Genomic DNA, 21,317 nt, shown 5'->3' on the forward strand with positions numbered 1-21,317 from the left:
CGCGAGATGAACACGTGTTTGTTATCAGTGGGCCTTGTGAGTGCACGTTCGTGGGAGAAAAACTTCTGAAAACATGACCTGTCTATACTGCCTCAAAAAGCGTGATGACGATTATAGTTTAGTTCATTTGTATAGGTCTTTTTATCTCAGGAATTTTGTTTTTGGTAACGAATTGCAATGTTCAAATAATTTTATATTCTACACTGAGATGTTGGCAAAATATTTTAGATGTCTTGTTATAATAATGTTATGTCACATAATATGCAAGTTGTGTAAAAATGTAATAGTAATGATTAGTATGTGAAATCTGCCTGCAAAAATGTCCACGAATTATCCTGGCATTCCTTTATGGAAACACACAGATGATGAAGACGATATTTGGTAATTCTAAAATTTGCTTTAACAAACAATTATTATCACGCTTTTAAAAGAGATGCTCATTTTGCAAAATCGTTTTCCTGCTTAATTATGATTCATTTGTTTTGAATATATGCTTTCAATGTACAATAATGACAAACATGTGTTTCAATAGACTATTTAAACACAATAACTGACACGAATTCTTGCAAAAAAAACATATTTTTAATATTTGCATATTCTCTGATACTCAATCATTGTAACAAGTAGATTTTTGATAGCAAATAGTTGTGCGGTTTGCACGATTAAACATTTATAAATACGCTGATGTGTTCGCGTTAAGTCACACTGCGTGAACTAAGAGGAAGAAGAAGCACTCATACGTAAGTATATCTCTATTCATTTGGTTTGAATCCTGTGATATATTTGTTTCTTTCTGTCATTTATATTAACACTATGAATATGATCACATTGATGCTGCACAGTATTGTCCCTAAGAAACCAGTAACTGAATTATCAGCTCATGTATTCCTTTATGTGCACAATTTACTTGGAGTATATTACTTAAAAAACAGGCCGATTTTACACATGGCGCCAATGAAATCATTAAACAAATTAAAATCTCTAAACAAATAGTTTAATAACTGTGTTGAAATTTCCAAAAAAATGAAGTCGCTTCATTTACAGTATTGGCAGTCCGCTATTTGGCTTTAGCTTAAATTAAACTGACAAACCTGTTTTGTTGTCAAGTTAATTAGAACAGTTTGGATTAGAAATTAAATCTATTTTAAATTCATATTACAGCGGAGAAAGCATATCTTAAATGTTATGTAGTGATTCTTTGTTTAACACATACTTTACTAATCACGTCTTTTACATTCTTTCATGTTCATAATTTGACTGTACATATATTTTTATAGCGTCGCTCAGTTCTTTTATCACCATGACGTGTACTATCTTTACCCTCATTTTGGTCAGCACGATATCCTGCCTATATTCTGTTCATGGTATGTATAGAAATTGAAATTATTATTGTATAATTTACCTACTGGGTTTGTGTGCAACCTATAGTCATTAGAACAATGATAGTTGTTCGTCTTGTATGGACAACTATAATGCAACTACATTAACCACAGTACCTTACTGAATAATATTATTGTTCCCATTGCAGCAAAGATGTTTCATCGACTGACTTTATATATCCCGTCCCGGTCGTTTTCTGCCTATGACAGACCAGTTTCAAATAATTGTGATTACGGTAATTAACACATTCAACAACGTTCGAAACAATTATATACTTTCTTCAATTCAGGACATGTGCTTCTAAATCACGTTGTCGTGGAGTATGAAATCTACACTGATGCAGTTACTTGGGATGAAGCAATACAAAGATGTGAAAGTGAGAATGGACAATTGGCCAGGATTCCCGATAAACGCACAGACGATCTTCTCAGAGATTATATATACTACTCTGGTGCTAACAATTCGGTTGAAACTGGGTTTTGGATTGGTCTGAACGACAGAGCTACCGAAAATACATTTGTGTGGCTCAATGGTGGACCCGTTTGTTACACAAACTGGGCTAAAGACGAACCAAACAATAACACCAAGCGTAACGCAGCTGAGGGCCAAGATTGTGCACAACTGAGGTGAGTTTACAAATGATAACCTGAAAGTTTGTGTATATGTTTAGGTGTTACTCTAATATATGCCAATAAATCAATGAATGCAGTGCCATGAATTATATTAGGTATGTTTATATGTTATTATCCACGCAATTACTTTACGTTATAATTAGTGTTATTATGCAACTACCAAAACGTCTTTCATGTTGGGCTGCAAAAACAAACATTATTTTAAAAATTGCATGTGCATAGTTTCCCAACGTTATTTTATTTTATTTCATTTTGCAGAAAAAGCAGGGACTTCAAATGGGATGATGAGTATTGTAATGACATCAGAACAAAAGGTTATATTTGTGAAAAACAAGGTACGTTTCCGTCATATAAATAACCACAACAAATTATCTACTTAAAACTTAATCTGTAACTGAAAAGACTTGTCAACATGAACTATTTTAGACAATATTTTAAGCAATAAGCTGTTGTTATATGTACAATTTTTCATTTTTTTTTTCAGTTTGCAACTTCTGTGATACTTGTTAGATCGTCAACACCAATTACACAACCAACGTATTGTGACAACCCGATGACCATAGGTCTACATTAATTAGAATATATCATTCTGTATCTGCATGCTGTACTAATAAAACAGATCATCCTATAGACATAAAGTGTGTTTATTTAATACTCGCTATAAAACTCATCGCCACATCATCTTCCATCTTCCATTTTGATTAGGGTATCGTTAACTATAATATATGACATCATTTTCATGCAGTGTGGGAAGTAGATGACACATACCACAAACTCCAAAACCACAAAACCGATTTCTGAAAGTGCCAGTATTGAGGCCAATACTGAATTAATTTTCCATTTACTTAGTCTGCCAAGAGTTATATGATCTTCGCCACTGAACTGCGTGAGTTGCTTTTAAGCAATGTAAATTGTTTGACTCACACTGATAATAAGATGGAACAATAAGACAGCACATACAGAATTCTTATGAACTCCTAACAAATACCACTCACAATTAGGTTGGCTTAAAAAATAAGCAAGGTATTTTCCAAATTAATTGAACAAAGTATAAATGATACAGGTTATGGTGTATCCACAAAATTTTTTAAAGCAGACTTGTGGACTTACAGATGAAAATGTATTTGTTGACGTGGCAAAGACTTGATTTTTTCAGTGATTTTCTTTGCCACTTCTGCAACACTCGGAAAACTGATTTCCGTCTTCCACTCTCTCAGCAAACAGTTCAAGATGCTTTCAACATGTTTGCTCACCGATGACTACCTAAGTTTTAACAATATCCAGCAGTCACCAATTCAAATTTATCACAGTCATCACAGACTGTTCACACTGTGTGCAAGTGCGAATTGAAGCACATAACGGAGATTTTTCCCTTTATGAGTTAGACTGACCTTCTCATCGAAGGTACTATATGCATTACAGCCTTGTTCAGAACAAAAAATGTCGACAAATATAGAACACGTCGTGATATATATTAGAAAGGGTGACTCGTGTTGGAAGTAGTCAAATACAAGTTAATCACTAGATGTGTGAAAGAAACCTGGCTTCCGCTTATGGATACAATCATTTTAGCCGCGTAACGTACATATGATGTTGAGAATGATAATTTATGGCTGTAGATATGATTGACCATCATCCATTCGAGTGTTTTATCTACTGATTTCTATTACTATGGGAGTGAAAGTATCAAGTGTTACTGTGGTGTTCCAAATGAAAATATCAGTCACGTGAATGGTGTTATTTTATATTCCCACTCTGTGACCAGCATTACTTTTACGATTGTTATAAAGCAGAACTGTTGGGCATTTTAAATAAACATAAATAAATGAGAACAAGAATAGTGTTTCCCAATTTCGTGTTGTAATACTTCCCATGTATTTCATATGTTTTTTTTTTCATAAAAACTATGTACTTGTATGTAATTTATGCGACTGTGTCAATGTCGGTTAGCTCTTGTAAAGCTCTTCCCTGTGACTCTCACTTCAGACGATTACAATGAAAAATAAAATATGAAAAACAATAAGCAAAATATGTTGGCCAGTTTGAATATTTTGTCAATCTACGAGCAGTAATGTACCCCATACAGAGACGTATATGTATGAAAAGTAGTGTCTGAATAATATGACATCACCAAATTAACATATTACAATTAAGAAGCAGAACAGCACAATTATCTCAGAATTGACATTGAGATAAGTCAACAGAAATAAGCAGTCACTGTATACAATCAAAAAGCATATTCATTGAACTGATTTGAACGTTACTAGCTCTAAACATTATAGAATGGGACGTGAATGAAAATTGTAAATACAAGTAATTGCCTGCGTACTTGAAAGCATGCATAGCTTGGAAATCTTATGTAAGGTGGCACTATACAAGTGAAAACTAACTATTGGGAACAACAATACAACTCTTTCATAGGAGGTTGCCATGTTTTTCTGTCGAAAAGTACCATCCCAAAAGATCCATGACAAAGTAAAAAAGAAGCCTGATAACAAAGAATGAAAACATGATGGACCAATCAAAATGCCGGAACCATTACTAGTTACCGGCCTCTTGTAGCTTGGTGCGCCATAACACTTTAGGCGGTAACCTACCGAAGACGTAACCCTCACGATGAAAACGAAAGTACACACCATGGACAATGATAAAACATAGAGGGCAGATTGCAACGAAATTGTATTTATTTATTTATGAAATAAACAAATCTGATTGGTCCTTGAACGCAATTTGATATTGCGACATCACCAACAATTCAACCAATAAACATACCTATTTTAATGACGAGACAAAACATTTTTGTTGAAACTTTTATGATCAATCTTAATGTTCTACCGATACTTTTACTCATTCACCAATACACCAATTGTTTTAAATTTAATTTTAAGACTCCTCTCCAAGCTCCCTCGTCTGAACTGCCACTACTGTTTGTCAATTTACTGTTACGATGTGTGAAGAAGACTAATATAACTAACACACAGTTTAGTTCTAATGTGTCTCTAATACATTAAATGTATCGATAATTTGTTTAACTTCAGCCGATAAACTGGCCGTAATTACGTAATGCGTTGATGCGTAATGACTTGCAGAGAAGTTGCCGGAAACACTGCAGCAAACTCCAACGTTTACTTACGCAACTCTTTATGAAGGTTATAGCATCATACATCCTAGAAGATTGTGTCATGACCTCCGCCCTCTATAGTTGAACTAGCTTATTACATGGTAATGATTAAATTTGTATATTGAGCTGACTGACACTTACTTAAACATTATTAATAGTACACGATATCACTTCACCTAATACATGTGTAAAATTAAATACTTTTGTGTCTTTTTTTTCACTTTTTGAATGTTTTTAATTTATTTGTCATGTCTGGGATATCATCTTTGTGTAATTGCTTGTTCTATTGCAACACCTTGTAAAATAATTTAACTCTTTTTTGAGTCCCGTAATAGACAATACTTCGTGTGTTTACGCTAGAGTCATTGATTACGGCAGGTGAATATCGGTACCTTTCAAAAATTTATACTGTAATATTTCACCCACTTGTGCTATACTAATGAAGTAAATAATGATGATGAGTCTACATCTGATAACACAGGTGTACATCTTTAAGACAGTAGAATATATTGTGATGAGTGTACTACTTAGATATGAAATAAGACACACATTATACGTCCATATCAGCTTTATTGTATTAGTTTAGCATGCAAATACAGAAATTAGATCTACAAAAAATATGTAGGCCCATGGCCACCGAACTACAACAATGCGTCGATTGTATTCATGGTTCTGGGCATTTAGAACAGCTGCAAGCTGAAATAAAACAACAACGAAAATTTAACGTCATTTTCAAAAATAAAAACGCATAATACGAACAATGACGTCATATTAGTATTATTATGCCAATTCTACGATAATTGCCAGTTTTAATGTTTAATATTATATAAATACAAAACAGTGCTAGTCATGCCTGCCTTCAAAACCGCACATGAGCACACATACTTGTACTTGCTTGTACCTCTCTCAATACCCTTCTCTCAAGTTGAATCTTACATGTAGTTATGACCCACATAAGATTGCGTTTTAATTGAATAAAAATGCAACAAAGTAGAAACAACATTATACATGTTGTAACTTAAGATAGAAATGTTAGTAATAGGTGTAAACATCAGTGTCGCATTATTACACACTAACATACCTTGTACTTCACAAATGAAACCCTTCTCTCTGATATCAACACCAGTGCAATATTCATCATCCCATTTAAAGTCTGTTGTTTTTCTACAAAGACAACAAATTACAATATAATTTACCTATCTGTATAAACAGTAAACACTAGATGTGACCGCCATCGTGAAATAAAAAGTAAATAATGTGCATACGTTGTACATACAATAACAAACACATATATTTGGTCGTACAACCGAATATGGGCGAATACAACTTTCATTTGTTTATATCGGACATAGTAGCATTGTAATGAAAGCAGGAAAATATATACTAATATGATTGGCATAAGAATACCACACCGTATATACAGGCAGTATGGGATCGCATCGATTACGCTCCTGTCATCAAAATAACTGTTGTTGATACCTGTGGTATTCTTACAATAATCTTATATTTAGGGATGGATGAAAGATGGCCAAATATTTTGTCTATGGCTATCATACTCACCTCAGTTGACCACAGTCCTGACCCTGCGGGTTTTTATTAGTGTTGTTATCTGGTTCCCCTTCACCCCAGTTTGTGTAACACACCTCTCCACCATTAATCCATTTAAAGTTGTCCTCTTCATTTCTATCGTTCAGGCCAATCCAAAATCCAGTATCAACCTGATCACCTAAGCCACTGTCTCTTATGTATTGTGTGATAAAATCATCTGTGCGTTTGTCGGGAATTCGTGCCAAGGTTCCTCCAAGACTAGCACATTCAGCTATTGCTTCATCCCAAGTATAGCTTCCAGCGACAATATGGTACTCCACAGCTACGTGGTTACTAATTGTGTATGCTGTAATTGAATAAAACATGTATTTTTAATCGTGTTTAGATTGTTTTGTTAACGTGTAAAGTAAACAGAACCTAGTTGCAGTAACAACAATATATTTAGCTACATTTCAAAAATATGTATTAACTACATTAAAAAAATATGTATTAACTACATTACAAAAATATGTCTTAGCTACATTTCAATAATATGTATTAACTACTTTTCATTGGTATATTTAAGGTATACTTGTATAATAAAGGCTTACATACCATGAGTAGAGAACACACATGATACCAGGACGAATAGGGTAATGTTAATAATCTTCATCTTGATACCAGAACTGAAAAATATCTAAATGTTCGGGAAGTTCAATAACTAAGTTAAATAACATTTAAGTGAATGTTTAATGTGTGTTGAATTGAATAACGATATTTGTAGACGGTTTATGCAGTATTCGAGAGTGACAAGTCAGATTTATACTTACCTGATGACTTCTTCTCTGTCGGACAGTGCAGTGTGGCCTAGCATGAACACTAAGGCGAATTTATAGAACTTCCAGTGTACAAAACAACAAATACATCTATAATCTACTTGAGGCGAGATTCTTTTATTCGTGAATTCAGAATTTTTACGAAATGGCTATGCTAATAGGTTCGTGTCACTGATGATACTAGAAAGCGCGTTTGGAAGCGCGAGATGAACACGTGTTTGTTATCAGTGGGCCTTGTGAGTGCACGTTCGTGGGAGAAAAACTTCTGAAAACATGACCTGTCTATACTGCCTCAAAAAGCGTGATGACGATTATAGTTTAGTTCATTTGTATAGGTCTTTTTATCTCAGGAATTTTGTTTTTGGTAACGAATTGCAATGTTCAAATAATTTTATATTCTACACTGAGATGTTGGCAAAATATTTTAGATGTCTTGTTATAATAATGTTATGTCACATAATATGCAAGTTGTGTAAAAATGTAACAGTAATGATTAGTATGTGAAATCTGCCTGCAAAAATGTCCACGAATTATCCTGGCATTCCTTTATGGAAACACACAGATGATGAAGACGATATTTGGTAATTCTAAAATTTGCTTTAACAAACAATTATTATCACGCTTTTAAAAGAGATGCTCATTTTGCAAAATCGTTTTCCTGCTTAATTATGATTCATTTGTTTTGAATATATGCTTTCAATGTACAATAATGACAAACATGTGTTTCAATAGACTATTTAAACACAATAACTGACACGAATTCTTGTAAAAAAATATATTTTTAATATTTGCATATTCTCTGATACTCAATCATTGTAACAAGTAGATTTTTGATAGCAAATAGTTGTGCGGTTTGCACGATTAAACATTTATAAATACGCTGATGTGTTCGCGTTAAGTCACACTGCGTGAACTAAGAGGAAGAAGAAGCACTCATACGTAAGTATATCTCTATTCATTTGGTTTGAATCCTGTGATATATTTGCTTCTTTCTGTCATTTATATTAACACTATAAATATGATCACATTGATGCTGCACAGTATTGTCCCTAAGAAACCAGTAACTGAATTATCAGCTCATGTATTCCTTTATATGCACAATTTACTTGGAGTATATTACTTAAAAAACAGGCCGATTTTACACATGGCGCCAATGAAACCATTAAACAAATTAAAATGTCTAAACAAACAGTTTCATAACTGTGTTGAAATTTCCAAAAAAATGAAGTCGCTTCATTTACAGTATTGGCAGTCCGCTATTTGGCTTTAGCTTAAATTAAACTGACAAACCTGTTTTGTTGTCAAGTTAATTAGAACAGTTTGGATTAGAAATTAAACCGGACTCATAAGACTATGAAACATATACCGTCCCGTATGTATTCTGTTCTTGACGCATTTCTATTTTGCAACGCAATAAACTTGTTAGTCAGTCCAGAAGACAGTGTGACGCGCCTTGAGCTAGGGAGAGTCCTGCTAATGATGATATGAAAATGTGTTTGTATTTTTCTGTTTCATGTCATTTGTGTTTCAAATATAAAACCCTCGTGTTGATATATCCATTTAGAATTCATTAAATCTATTTTAAATTCATATTACAGCGGAGAAAGCATATCTTAAATGTTATGTAGTGATTCTTTGTTTAACACATACTCTACTAATCACGTCTTTTACATTCCTTCATGTTCATAATTTGACTGTACATATATTTTCATAGCGTCGCTCAGTTCTTTTATCACCATGAAGTGTACAATCTTTACCCTCATTTTGGTCAGCACGATATCCTGCCTATATTCTGTTCATGGTATGTATAGAAATTGAAATTATGATTGTATAATTTACCTACTGGGTTTGTGTGCAACCTATAGTCATTAGAACAATGATAGTTGTTCGTCTTGTATGGACAACTATAATGCAACTACATTAACCACAGTACCTTACTGAATAATATTATTGTTCCCATTGCAGCAAAGATGTTTCATCGACTGACTTTATATATCCCGTCCCGGTCGTTTTCTGCCTATGACAGACCAGTTTCAAATAATTGTGATTACGGTAAATAACACATTCAACAACGTTCGAAACAATTATATATTTTCTCCATTGCAGGACATGTGCTTCTAAATCACGTTGTCGTGGAATATGAAATCTACACTGATGCAGTTACTTGGGATGAAGCAATACAAAGATGTGAAAGTGAGAATGGACAATTGGCCAGGATTCCCGATAAACGCACAGACGATCTTCTCAGAGATTATATATACTACTCTGGTGCTAACAATTCGGTTGAAACTGGGTTTTGGATTGGTCTGAACGACAGAGCTACCGAAAATACATTTGTGTGGCTCAATGGTGGACCCGTTTGTTACACAAACTGGGCTAAAGACGAACCAAACAATAACACCAAGCGTAACGCAGCTGAGGGCCAAGATTGTGCACAACTGAGGTGAGTTTACAAATGATAACCTGAAAGTTTGTGTATATGTTTAGGTGTTACTCTAATATATGCCAATAAATCAATGAATGCAGTGCCATGAATTATATTAGGTATGTTTATATGTTATTATCCACGCAATTACTTTACGTTATAATTAGTGTTATTATGCAACTACCAAAACGTCTTTCATGTTGGGCTGCAAAAACAAACATTATTTTAAAAATTGCATGTGCATAGTTTCCCAACGTTATTTTATTTTATTTTATTTCATTTTGCAGAAAAAGCAGGGACTTCAAATGGGATGATGAGTATTGTAATGACATCAGAACAAAAGGTTATATTTGTGAAAAACAAGGTACGTTTCTGTCATATAAATAACCACAACAAATTATCTACTTAAAACTTAATCTGTAACTGAAAAGACTTGTCAACATGAACTATTTTAGACAATATTTTAAGCAATAAGCTGGAGTTTTGCTTCTACTAGTGCAAATATGTTATATGTACAATTTTTCATTTTTTTTCAGTTTGCAACTTCTGTGATACTTGTTAGATCGTCAACACCAATTACACAACCAACGTATTGTGACAACCCGATGACCATAGGTCTACATTAATTAGAATATATCATTCTGTATCTGCATGCTGTACTAATAAAACAGATCATCCTATAGACATAAAGTGTGTTTATTTAATACTCGCTATAAAACTCATCGCCACATCATCTTCCATCTTCCATTTTGATTAGGGTATCGTTAACTATAATATATGACATCATTTTCATGCAGTGTGGGAAGTAGATGACACATACCACAAACTCCAAAACCACAAAACCGATTTCTGAAAGTGCCAGTATTGAGGCCAATACTGAATTAATTTTCCATTTACTTAGTCTGCCAAGAGTTATATGATCTTCGCCACTGAACTGCGTGAGTTGCTTTTAAGCAATGTAAATTGTTTGACTCACACTGATAATAAGATGGAACAATAAGACAGCACATACAGAATTCTTATGAACTCCTAACAAATACCACTCACAATTAGGTTGGCTTAAAAAATAAGCAAGGTATTTTCCAAATTAATTGAACAAAGTATAAATGATACAGGTTATGGTGTATCCACAAAATTTTTTAAAGCAGACTTGTGGACTTACAGATGAAAATGTATTTGTTGACGTGGCAAAGACTTGATTTTTTCAGTGATTTTCTTTGCCACTTCTGCAACACTCGGAAAACTGATTTCCGTCTTCCACTCTCTCAGCAAACAGTTCAAGATGCTTTCAACATGTTTGCTCACCGATGACTACCTAAGTTTTAACAATATCCAGCAGTCACCAATTCAAATTTATCACAGTCATCACAGACTGTTCACACTGTGTGCAAGTGCGAATTGAAGCACATAACGGAGATTTTTCCCTTTATGAGTTAGACTGACCTTCTCATCGAAGGTACTATATGCATTACAGCCTTGTTCAGAACAAAAAATGTCTACAAATATAGAACACGTCGTGATATATATTAGAAAGGGTGTCTCGTGTTGGAAGTAGTCAAATACAAGTTAATCGCTAGATGTGTGAAAGAAACCTGGCTTCCGCTTATGGATACAATCATTTTAGCCGCGTAACGTACATATGATGTTGAGAATGATAATTTTCTGGCTGTAGATATGATTGACCATCATCCATTCGAGTGTTTTATCTACTGATTTCTATTACTATGGGAGTGAAAGTATCAAGTGTTACTGTGGTGTTCCAAATGAAAATATCAGTCACGTGAATGGTGTTATTTTATATTCCCACTCTGTGACCAGCATTACTTTTACGATTGTTATAAAGCAGAACTGTTGGGCATTTTAAATAAACATAAATAAATGAGAACAAGAATAGTGTTTCCCAATTTCGTGTTGTAATACTTCCCATGTATTTCATATGTGTTTTTTTCATAAAAACTATGTATTTGTATGTAATTTATGCGACTGTGTCAATGTCGGTTAGCTCTTGTAAAGCTCTTCCCTGTGACTCTCACTTCAGACGATTACAATGAAAAATAAAATATGAAAAACAATAAGCAAAATATGTTGGCCAGTTTGAATATTTTGTCAATCTACGAGCAGTAATGTACCCCATACAGAGACGTATATGTATGAAAAGTAGTGTCTGAATAATATGACATCACCAAATTAACATATTACAATTAAGAAGCAGAACAGCACAATTATCTCAGAATTGACATTGAGATAAGTCAACAGAAATAAGCAGTCACTGTATACAATCAAAAAGCATATTCATTGAACTGATTTGAACGTTACTAGCTAGCTCTAAACATTATAGAATGGGACGTGAATGAAAATTGTAAATACAAGTAATTGCCTGCGTACTTGAAAGCATGCATAGCTTGGAAATCTTATGTAAGGTGGCACTATACAAGTGAAAACTAACTATTGGGAACAACAATACAACTCTTATATAGGAGGTTGCCATGTTTTTCTGTCGAAAAGTACCATCCCAAAAGATCCATGACAAAGTAAAGAAGAAGCGTGATAACAAAGAATGAGAACTTGATGGACCAATCAGAATGCCGGAACCATTACTAGTTACCGGCCTCTTGTAGCTTGGTGCGCCATAACACTTTAGGCGGTAACCTACCGAAGACGTAACCCTCACGATGAAAACGAAAGTACACACCATGGACAATGATAAAACATAGAGGGCAGATTGCAACGAAATTGTATTTATTTATTTATGAAATAAACAAATCTGATTGGTCCTTGAACGCAATTTGATATTGCGACATCACCAACAATTCAACCAATAAACATATCTATTTTAATGACGAGACAAAACATTTTTGTGGAAACTTTTATGATCAATCTTAATGTTCTACCGATACTTTTACTCATTCACCAATACACCAATTGTTTTAAATTTAATTTTAAGATTCCTCTCCAAGCTCCCTCGTCTGAACTGCCACTACTGTTTGTCAATTTACTGTTACGATGTGTGAAGAAGACTAATATAACTAGCACACAGTTTAGTTCTAATGTGTCTCTAATACATTAAATGTATCGATAATTTGTTTAACTTCAGCCGATAAACTGGCCGTAATTACGTAATGCGTTGATGCGTAATGACTTGCAGAGAAGTTGCCGGAAACACTGCAGCAAACTCCAACGTTTACTTACGCAACTCTTTATGAAGGTTATAGCATCATACATCCTAGAAGATTGTGTCATGACCTCCGCCCTCTATAGTTGAACTAGCTTATTACATGGTAATGATTAAATTTGTATATTGAGCTGACTGACACTTACTTAAACATTATTAATAGTACACGATGTCACTTCTAGGGTTTGTTTGTATATGAAACACAGTCACAATAATTCACCTAATACATGTGTAAAATTAAATACTTTTGTGTCTTTTTTCACTTTTTGAATGTTTTTAATTTATTTTTCATGTCTGGGATATCATCTTTGTGTAATTGCTTGTTCTATTGCAACACATTGTAAAATAATTTAACTCTTGTTTGAGTCCCGTAATAGACAATACTTCGTGTGTTTACGCTAGAGTCATTGATTACGGCAGGTGAATATCGGTACCTTTCAAAAATTTATACTGTAATATTTCACCCACTTGTGCTATACTAATGAAGTAAATAATGATGATGAGTCTACATCAGATAACACAGGTGTACATCTTTAAGACAGTAGTATATATTGTGATGAGTGTACTACTTAGATATGAAATAAGACACACATTATACGTCTATATCAGCTTTATTGTATTAGTTTAGCATGCAAATACAGAAATTAGATCTACAAAAAAATATGTAGCCCCATGGCCACCGAACTACAACAATGCGTCGATTGTATTCATGGTTCTGGGCATTTAGAACAGCTGCAAGCTGAAATAAAACAACAACGAAAATTTAACGTCATTTTCAAAAATAAAAACGCATAATACGAACAATGACGTCATATTAGTATTATTATGCCAATTCTACGATAATTGCCAGTTTTAATGTTTAATATTATATAAATACAAAACAGTGCTAGTCATGCCTGCCTTCAAAACCGCACATGAGCACACATACTTGTACTTGCTTGTACCTCTCTCAATACCCTTCTCTCAAGTTGAATCTTACATGTAGTTATGACCCACATAAGATTGCGTTTTAGTTGAATAAAAATGCAACAAAGTAGAAACAACATTATACATGAAGTAACTTAAGATAGAAATGTTAGTAAAAGGTGTAAACATCAGTGTCGCATTATTACACACTAACATACCTTGTACTTCACAAATGAAACCCTTCTCTCTGATATCAACACCAGTGCAATATTCATCATCCCATTTAAAGTCTGTTGTTTTTCTACAAAGACAACAAATTACAATATAATTTACCTATCTGTATAAACAGTAAACACTAGATGTGACCGCCATCGTGAAATAAAAAGTAAATAATGTGCATACGTTGTACATACAATAACAAACACATATATTTGGTCGTACAACCGAATATGGGCGAATACAACTTTCATTTGTTTATATCGGACATAGTAGCATTGTAATGAAAGCAGGAAAATATATACTAATATGATTGGCATAAGAATACCACACCGTATATACAGGCAGTATTGGATCGCATCGATTACGCTCCTGTCATCAAAATAACTGTTGTTGATACCTGTGGTATTCTTACAATAATCTTATATTTAGGGATGGATAAAAGATGGCCAAATATTTTGTCTATGGCTATCATACTCACCTCAGTTGACCACAGTCCTGACCCTGCGGGTTTTTATTAGTGTTGTTATCTGGTTCCCCTTCACCCCAGTTTGTGTAACACACCTCTCCACCATTAATCCATTTAAAGTTGTCCTCTTCATTTCTATCGTTCAGGCCAATCCAAAATCCAGTATCAACCTGATCACCTAAGCCACTGTCTCTTATGTATTGTGTGATAAAATCATCTGTGCGTTTGTCGGGAATTCGTGCCAAGGTTCCTCCATGACTAGCACATTCAGCTATTGCTTCATCCCAAGTATAGCTTCCAGCGACAATATGGTACTCCACAGCTACGTGGTTACTAATTGTGTATGCTGTAATTGAATAAAACATGTATTTTTAATTGTGTTTAGATTGTTTTGTTAACGTGTAAAGTAAACAGAACCTAGTTGCAGTAACAACAATATGTTTAGCTACATTTCAAAAATATGTCTTACTTACATTTCAAAAATATGTATTAACTACATTAAAAAAATATGTATTAACTACATTACAAAAATATGTCTTAGCTACATTTCAATAATATGTATTAACTACTTTTCATTGGTATATTAAAGGTATACTTGTATAATAAAGGCTTACATACCATGAGTAGAGAACACACATGATACCAGGACGAATAGGGTAATGTTAATAATCTTCATCTTGATACCAGAACTGAAAAATATCTAAATGTTCGGGAAGTCCAATAACTAAGTTAAATAACATTTAAGTGAATGTTTAATGTGTGTTGAATTGAATAACGATATTTGTAGACGGTTTATGCAGTATTCGAGAGTGACAAGTCAGATTTATACTTACCTGATGACTTCTTCTCTGTCGGACAGTGCAGTGTGGCCTAGCATGAACACTAAGGCGAATTTATAGAACTTCCAGTGTACAAAACAACAAATACATCTATAATCTACTTGAGGCGAGATTCTTTTATTCGTGAATTCAGAATTTTTACGAAATGGCTATGCTAATAGGTTCGTGTCACTGATGATACTAGAAAGCGCGTTTGGAAGCGCGAGATGAACACGTGTTTGTTATCAGTGGGCCTTGTGCGTGCACGTTCGTGGGAGAAAAACTTCTGAAAACATGACCTGTCTATACTGCCTCAAAAAGCGTGATGACGATTATAGTTTAGTTCATTTGTATAGGTCTTTTTATCTCAGGAATTTTGTTTTTGGTAACGAATTGCAATGTTCAAATAATTTTATATTCTACACTGAGATGTTGGCAAAATATTTTAGATGTCTTGTTATAATAATGTTATGTCACATAATATGCAAGTTGTGTAAAAATGTAACAGTAATGATTAGTATGTGAAATCTGCCTGCAAAAATGTCCACGAATTATCCTGGCATTCCTTTATGGAAACACACAGATGATGAAGACGATATTTGGTAATTCTAAAATTTGCTTTAACAAACAATTATTATCACGCTTTTAAAAGAGATGCTCATTTTGCAAAATCGTTTTCCTGCTTAATTATGATTCATTTGTTTTGAATATATGCTTTCAATGTACAATAATGACAAACATGTGTTTCAATAGACTATTTAAACACAATAACTGACACGAATTCTTGCAAAAAAAACATATTTTTAATATTTGCATATTCTCTGATACTCAATCATTGTAACAAGTAGATTTTTGATAGCAAATAGTTGTGCGGTTTGCACGATTAAACATTTACAAATACGCTGATGTGTTCGCGTTAAGTCACACTGCGTGAACTAAGAGGAAGAAGAAGCACTCATACGTAAGTATATCTCTATTCATTTGGTTTGAATCCTGTGATATATTTGTTTCTTTCTGTCATTTATATTAACACTATGAATATGATCACATTGATGCTGCACAGTATTGTCCCTAAGAAACCAGTAACTGAATTATCAGCTCATGTATTCCTTTATATGCACAATTTACTTGGAGTATATTACTTAAAAAACAGGCCGATTTTACACATGGCGCCAATGAAACCATTAAACAAATTAAAATCTCTAAACAAACAGTTTCATAACTGTGTTGAAATTTCCAAAAAAATGAAGTCGCTTCATTTACAGTATTGGCAGTCCGCTATTTGGCTTTAGCTTAAATTAAACTGACAAACCTGTTTTGTTGTCAAGTTAATTAGAACAGTTTGGATTAGAAATTAAACCGGACTCATAAGACTGTGAAACATATACCGTCCCGTATGTATTCTGTTCTTGACGCATTTCTATTTTGCAATGCAATAAACTTGTTAGTCAGTCCAGAAGACAGTGTGACGCGCCTCGAGCGAGGGAGAGTCCTGCTAATGATGATATGAAAATGTGTTTGTATTTTCTGTTTCATGTCATTTGTGTTTCAAATATAAAACCCTCGTGTTGATATATCCATTTAGAATTCATTAAATCTATTTTAAATTCATATTACAGCGGAGAAAGCATATCTTAAATGTTATGTAGTGATTCTTTGTTTAACACATACTCTACTAATCACGTCTTTTACATTCCTTCATGTTCATAATTTGACTGTACATATATTTTTATAGCGCCGCTCAGTTCTTTTATCACCATGAAGTGTACAATCTTTACCCTCATTTTGGTCAGCACGATATCCTGCATATATTCTGTTCATGGTATGTATAGAAATTGAAATTATTATTGTATAATTTACCTACTGGGTTTGTGTGCAACCTATAGTCATTAGAACAATGATAGTTTTTCGTCTTGTATGGACAACTATAATGCAACTACATTAACCACAGTACCTTACTGAATAATATTATTGTTCCCATTGCAGCAAAGATGTTTCATCGACTGACTTTATATAACCCGTCCCGGTCGTTTTCTGCCTATGACAGACCAGTTTCAAATAATTGTGATTACGGTAAATAACACATTCAACAACGTTCGAAACAATTATATATTTTCTCCATTGCAGGACATGTGCTTCTAAATCACGTTGTCGTGGAGTATGAAATCTACACTGATGCAGTTACTTGGGATGAAGCAATACAAAGATGTGAAAGTGAGAATGGACAATTGGCCAGGATTCCCGATAAACGCACAGACGATCTTCTCAGAGATTATATATACTACTCTGGTGCTAACAATTCGGTTGAAACTGGGTTTTGGATTGGTCTGAACGACAGAGCTACCGAAAATACATTTGTGTGGCTCAATGGTGGACCCGTTTGTTACACAAACTGGGCTAAAGACGAACCAAACAATAACACCAAGCGTAACGCAGCTGAGGGCCAAGATTGTGCACAACTGAGGTGAGTTTACAAATGATAACCTGAAAGTTTGTGTATATGTTTAGGTGTTACTCTAATATATGCCAATAAATCAATGAATGCAGTGCCATGAATTATATTAGGTATGTTTATATGTTATTATCCACGCAATTACTTTACGTTATAATTAGTGTTATTATGCAACTACCAAAACGTCTTTCATGTTGGGCTGCAAAAACAAACATTATTTTAAAAATTGCATGTGCATAGTTTCCCAACGTTATTTTATTTTGTTTTATTTCATTTTGCAGAAAAAGCAGGGACTTCAAATGGGATGATGAGTATTGTAATGACATCAGAACAAAAGGTTATATTTGTGAAAAACAAGGTACGTTTCCGTCATATAAATAACCACAACAAATTATCTACTTAAAACTTAATCTGTAACTGAAAAGACTTGTCAACATGAACTATTTTAGACAATATTTTAAACAATAAGCTGTTGTTATATGTACAATTTTTCATTTTTTTTCAGTTTGCAACTTCTGTGATACTTGTTAGACCGTCAACACCAATTACACAACCAACGCATTGTGACAACCCGATGACCATAGGTCTACATTAATTAGAATATATCATTCTGTATCTGCATGCTGTACTAATAAAACAGATCATCCTATAGACATAAAGTGTGTTTATTTAATACTCGCTATAAAACTCATCGCCACATCATCTTCCATCTTCCATTTTGATTAGGGTATCGTTAACTATAATATATGACATCATTTTTATGCAGTGTGGGAAGTAGATGACACATACCACAAACTCCAAAACCACAAAACCGATTTCTGAAAGTGCCAGTATTGAGGCCAATACTGAATTAATTTTTCATTTACTTAGTCTGCCAAGAGTTATATGATCTTCGCCACTGAACTGCGTGAGTTGCTTTTAAGCAATATAAATTGTTTGACTCACACTGATAATAAGATGGAACAATAAGACAGCACATACAGAATTCTTATGAACTCCTAACAAATACCACTCACAATTAGATTGGCTTAAAAAATAAGCAAGGTATTTTCCAAATTAATTGAATAAAGTATGAATGATACAGGTTATGGTGTATCCACAAAAGCACCTGAATTTTTTAAAGCAGACTTGTGGACTTACAGATGAAAATGTATTTGTTGACGTGGCAAAGACTTGATTTTTTCAGTGATTTTCTTGTTTTGTCTGGTTTTTTCTTTGCCACTTCTGCAACACTCGGAAAACTGATTTCCGTCTTTCTCTCTCTCTCAGCATACAGCTCAAGATGCTTTCAATATGTTGCTCACCAATGACTACCCAAGTTTTAACAATATCCAGCAGTTACCAATTCAAATTTATCACAGTCATCACAGACTGTTCACACTGTGTGCAAGTGCGAATTGAAGCACATAACGGAGATTTTTCCCTTTATGAGTTAGACTGACCTTCTCATCGAAGGTACTATATGCATTACAGCCTTGTTCAGAACAAAAAATGTCTACAAATATAGAATACGTCGTGATATATTAGAAAGGGTGACACGTGTTGGAAGTAGTCAAATACAAGTTAATCGCTAGATGTGTGAAAGAAACCTGGCTTCCGCTTATGGATACAATCATTTGAGCCGCGTAACGTACATATGATGTTGAGAATGATAATTTATGGCTGTAGATATGATTGACCATCATCCATTCGAGTGTTTTATCTACTGATTTCTATTACTATGGGAGTGAAAGTATCAAGTGTTACTGTGGTGTTCCAAATGAAAATATCAGTCACGTGAATGGTGTTATTTTATATTCCCACTCTGCGACCAGCATTACTTTTACGATTGTTATAAAGCATAACTGTTGGGCATTTTAAATAAACATAAATAAATGAGAACAAGAATAGTGTTTCCCAATTTCGTGTTGTAATACTTCCCATGTATTTCATATGGGTTTTTTTCATAAAAACTATGTATTTGTATGTAATTTATGCGACTGTGTCAATGTCGGTTAGCTCTTGTAAAGCTCTTCCCTGTGACTCTCACTTCAGACGATTACAATGAAAAATAAAATATGAAAAACAATAAGCAAAAGATGTTGGCCAGTTTGAATATTTTGTCAATCTACAAGCAGTAATGTACCCCATACAGAGACGTATATGTATGAAAAGTAGTGTCTGAATAATATGACATCACCAAATTAACATATTACAATTAAGAAGCAGAACAGCACAATTATCTCAGAATTGACATTGAGATAAGTCAACAGAAATAAGCAGTCACTGTATACAACCAAAAAGCATATTCATTGAACTGATTTGAACGTTACTAGCTCTAAACATTATAGAATGGGACGTGAATGAAAATTGTAAATACAAGTAATTGCCTGCGTACTTGAAAGCATGCATAGCTTGGAAATCTTATGTAAGGTGGCACTATACAAGTGAAAACTAACTATTGGAAACAACAATACAACTCTTATATAGGAGGTTGCCATGTTTTTCTGTCGAAAAGTACCATCCCAAAAGATCCATGACAAAGTAAAAAAGAAGCCTGATAACAAAGAATGAGAACTTGATGGACCAATCAGAATGCCGGAACCATTACTAGTTACCGGCCTCTTGTAGCTTGGTGCGCCATAACACTTTAGGCGGTAACCTACCGAAGACGTAACCCTCACGATGAAAACGAAAGTACACACCATGGACAATGATAAAACATAGAGGGCAGATTGCAACGAAATTGTATTTATTTATTTATGAAATAAACAAATCTGATTGGTCCTTGAACGCAATTTGATATTGCGACACCACCAACAATTCAACCAATAAACATATCTATTTTAATGACGAGACAAAACATTTTTGTGGAAACTTTTATGATCAATCTTAATGTTCTACCGATACTTTTACTCATTCACCAATACACCAATTGTTTTAAATTTAATTTTAAGATTCCTCTCCAAGCTCCCTCCTCTGAACTGCCACTACTGTTTGTCAATTTACTGTTACGATGTGTGAAGAAGACTAATATAACTAGCACACAGTTTAGTTCTAATGTGTCTCTAATACATTAAATGTATCGATAATTTGTTTAACTTCAGCCGATAAACTGGCCGTAATTACGTAATGCGTTGATGCGTAATGACTTGCAGAGAAGTTGCCGGAAACACTGCAGCAAACTCCAACGTTTACTTACGCAACTCTTTATGAAGGTTATAGCATCATACATCCTAGAAGATTGTGTCATGACCTCCGCCCTCTATAGTTGAACTAGCTTATTACATGGTAATGATTAAATTTGTATATTGAGCTGACTGACACTTACTTAAACATTATTAATAGTACACGATGTCACTTCTAGGGTTTGTTTGTATATGA

The 21,317-nt window shown here is 33.9% G+C and overlaps 5 protein-coding genes across 5 annotated transcripts; 3 read left to right on the forward strand and 2 right to left on the reverse strand.

The window, feature by feature from the left end:
• The first annotated feature begins 685 nt into the window (after nt 1–685).
• On the forward strand, nt 686–2,650 carry LOC102808243 (alpha-N-acetylgalactosamine-specific lectin-like). Its single transcript, XM_085505523.1, has 5 exons — nt 686–740; nt 1,278–1,364; nt 1,670–2,006; nt 2,271–2,347; nt 2,497–2,650. The coding sequence occupies exons 2-5, from the start codon at nt 1,301–1,303 to the stop codon at nt 2,520–2,522; spliced, it is 504 nt and encodes a 167-aa protein (XP_085361649.1). The 5' UTR covers nt 686–740; nt 1,278–1,300; the 3' UTR covers nt 2,523–2,650.
• A 3,033-nt stretch (nt 2,651–5,683) lies between these two features.
• Nucleotides 5,684–7,578, reverse strand: LOC102803876 (C-type lectin mosGCTL-1-like). Its single transcript, XM_006823813.3, has 5 exons — nt 7,491–7,578; nt 7,276–7,357; nt 6,694–7,027; nt 6,215–6,297; nt 5,684–5,829 (listed from the first exon to the last, which is right to left on the reverse strand). The coding sequence occupies exons 2-5, from the start codon at nt 7,331–7,333 to the stop codon at nt 5,798–5,800; spliced, it is 507 nt and encodes a 168-aa protein (XP_006823876.1). The 5' UTR covers nt 7,334–7,357; nt 7,491–7,578; the 3' UTR covers nt 5,684–5,797.
• Nucleotides 7,579–8,374: 796 nt separating this feature from the next.
• On the forward strand, nt 8,375–10,611 carry LOC146736618 (alpha-N-acetylgalactosamine-specific lectin-like). The gene is made up of 5 exons (XM_085505524.1): nt 8,375–8,435; nt 9,211–9,297; nt 9,603–9,939; nt 10,209–10,285; nt 10,458–10,611. Exons 2-5 carry the CDS (start codon nt 9,234–9,236, stop codon nt 10,481–10,483), a joined length of 504 nt encoding a protein of 167 aa, XP_085361650.1. The 5' UTR covers nt 8,375–8,435; nt 9,211–9,233; the 3' UTR covers nt 10,484–10,611.
• A 3,074-nt stretch (nt 10,612–13,685) lies between these two features.
• Nucleotides 13,686–15,605, reverse strand: LOC146736619 (C-type lectin mosGCTL-1-like). Its single transcript, XM_085505525.1, has 5 exons — nt 15,518–15,605; nt 15,303–15,384; nt 14,697–15,030; nt 14,218–14,300; nt 13,686–13,832 (listed from the first exon to the last, which is right to left on the reverse strand). The coding sequence occupies exons 2-5, from the start codon at nt 15,358–15,360 to the stop codon at nt 13,801–13,803; spliced, it is 507 nt and encodes a 168-aa protein (XP_085361651.1). The 5' UTR covers nt 15,361–15,384; nt 15,518–15,605; the 3' UTR covers nt 13,686–13,800.
• Nucleotides 15,606–16,394: 789 nt separating this feature from the next.
• LOC146736620 (alpha-N-acetylgalactosamine-specific lectin-like) lies at nt 16,395–18,613 on the forward strand. Its single transcript, XM_085505526.1, has 5 exons — nt 16,395–16,463; nt 17,238–17,324; nt 17,630–17,966; nt 18,236–18,312; nt 18,460–18,613. The coding sequence occupies exons 2-5, from the start codon at nt 17,261–17,263 to the stop codon at nt 18,483–18,485; spliced, it is 504 nt and encodes a 167-aa protein (XP_085361652.1). The 5' UTR covers nt 16,395–16,463; nt 17,238–17,260; the 3' UTR covers nt 18,486–18,613.
• The last annotated feature ends 2,704 nt before the right edge of the window (nt 18,614–21,317 follow it).

This window comes from Saccoglossus kowalevskii, chromosome 11 (genome assembly GCF_978046115.1).
Source record: "Saccoglossus kowalevskii chromosome 11, keSacKowa6.1, whole genome shotgun sequence".
In the NCBI taxonomy this organism is placed as follows: Eukaryota; Metazoa; Hemichordata; class Enteropneusta; family Harrimaniidae; genus Saccoglossus; species Saccoglossus kowalevskii.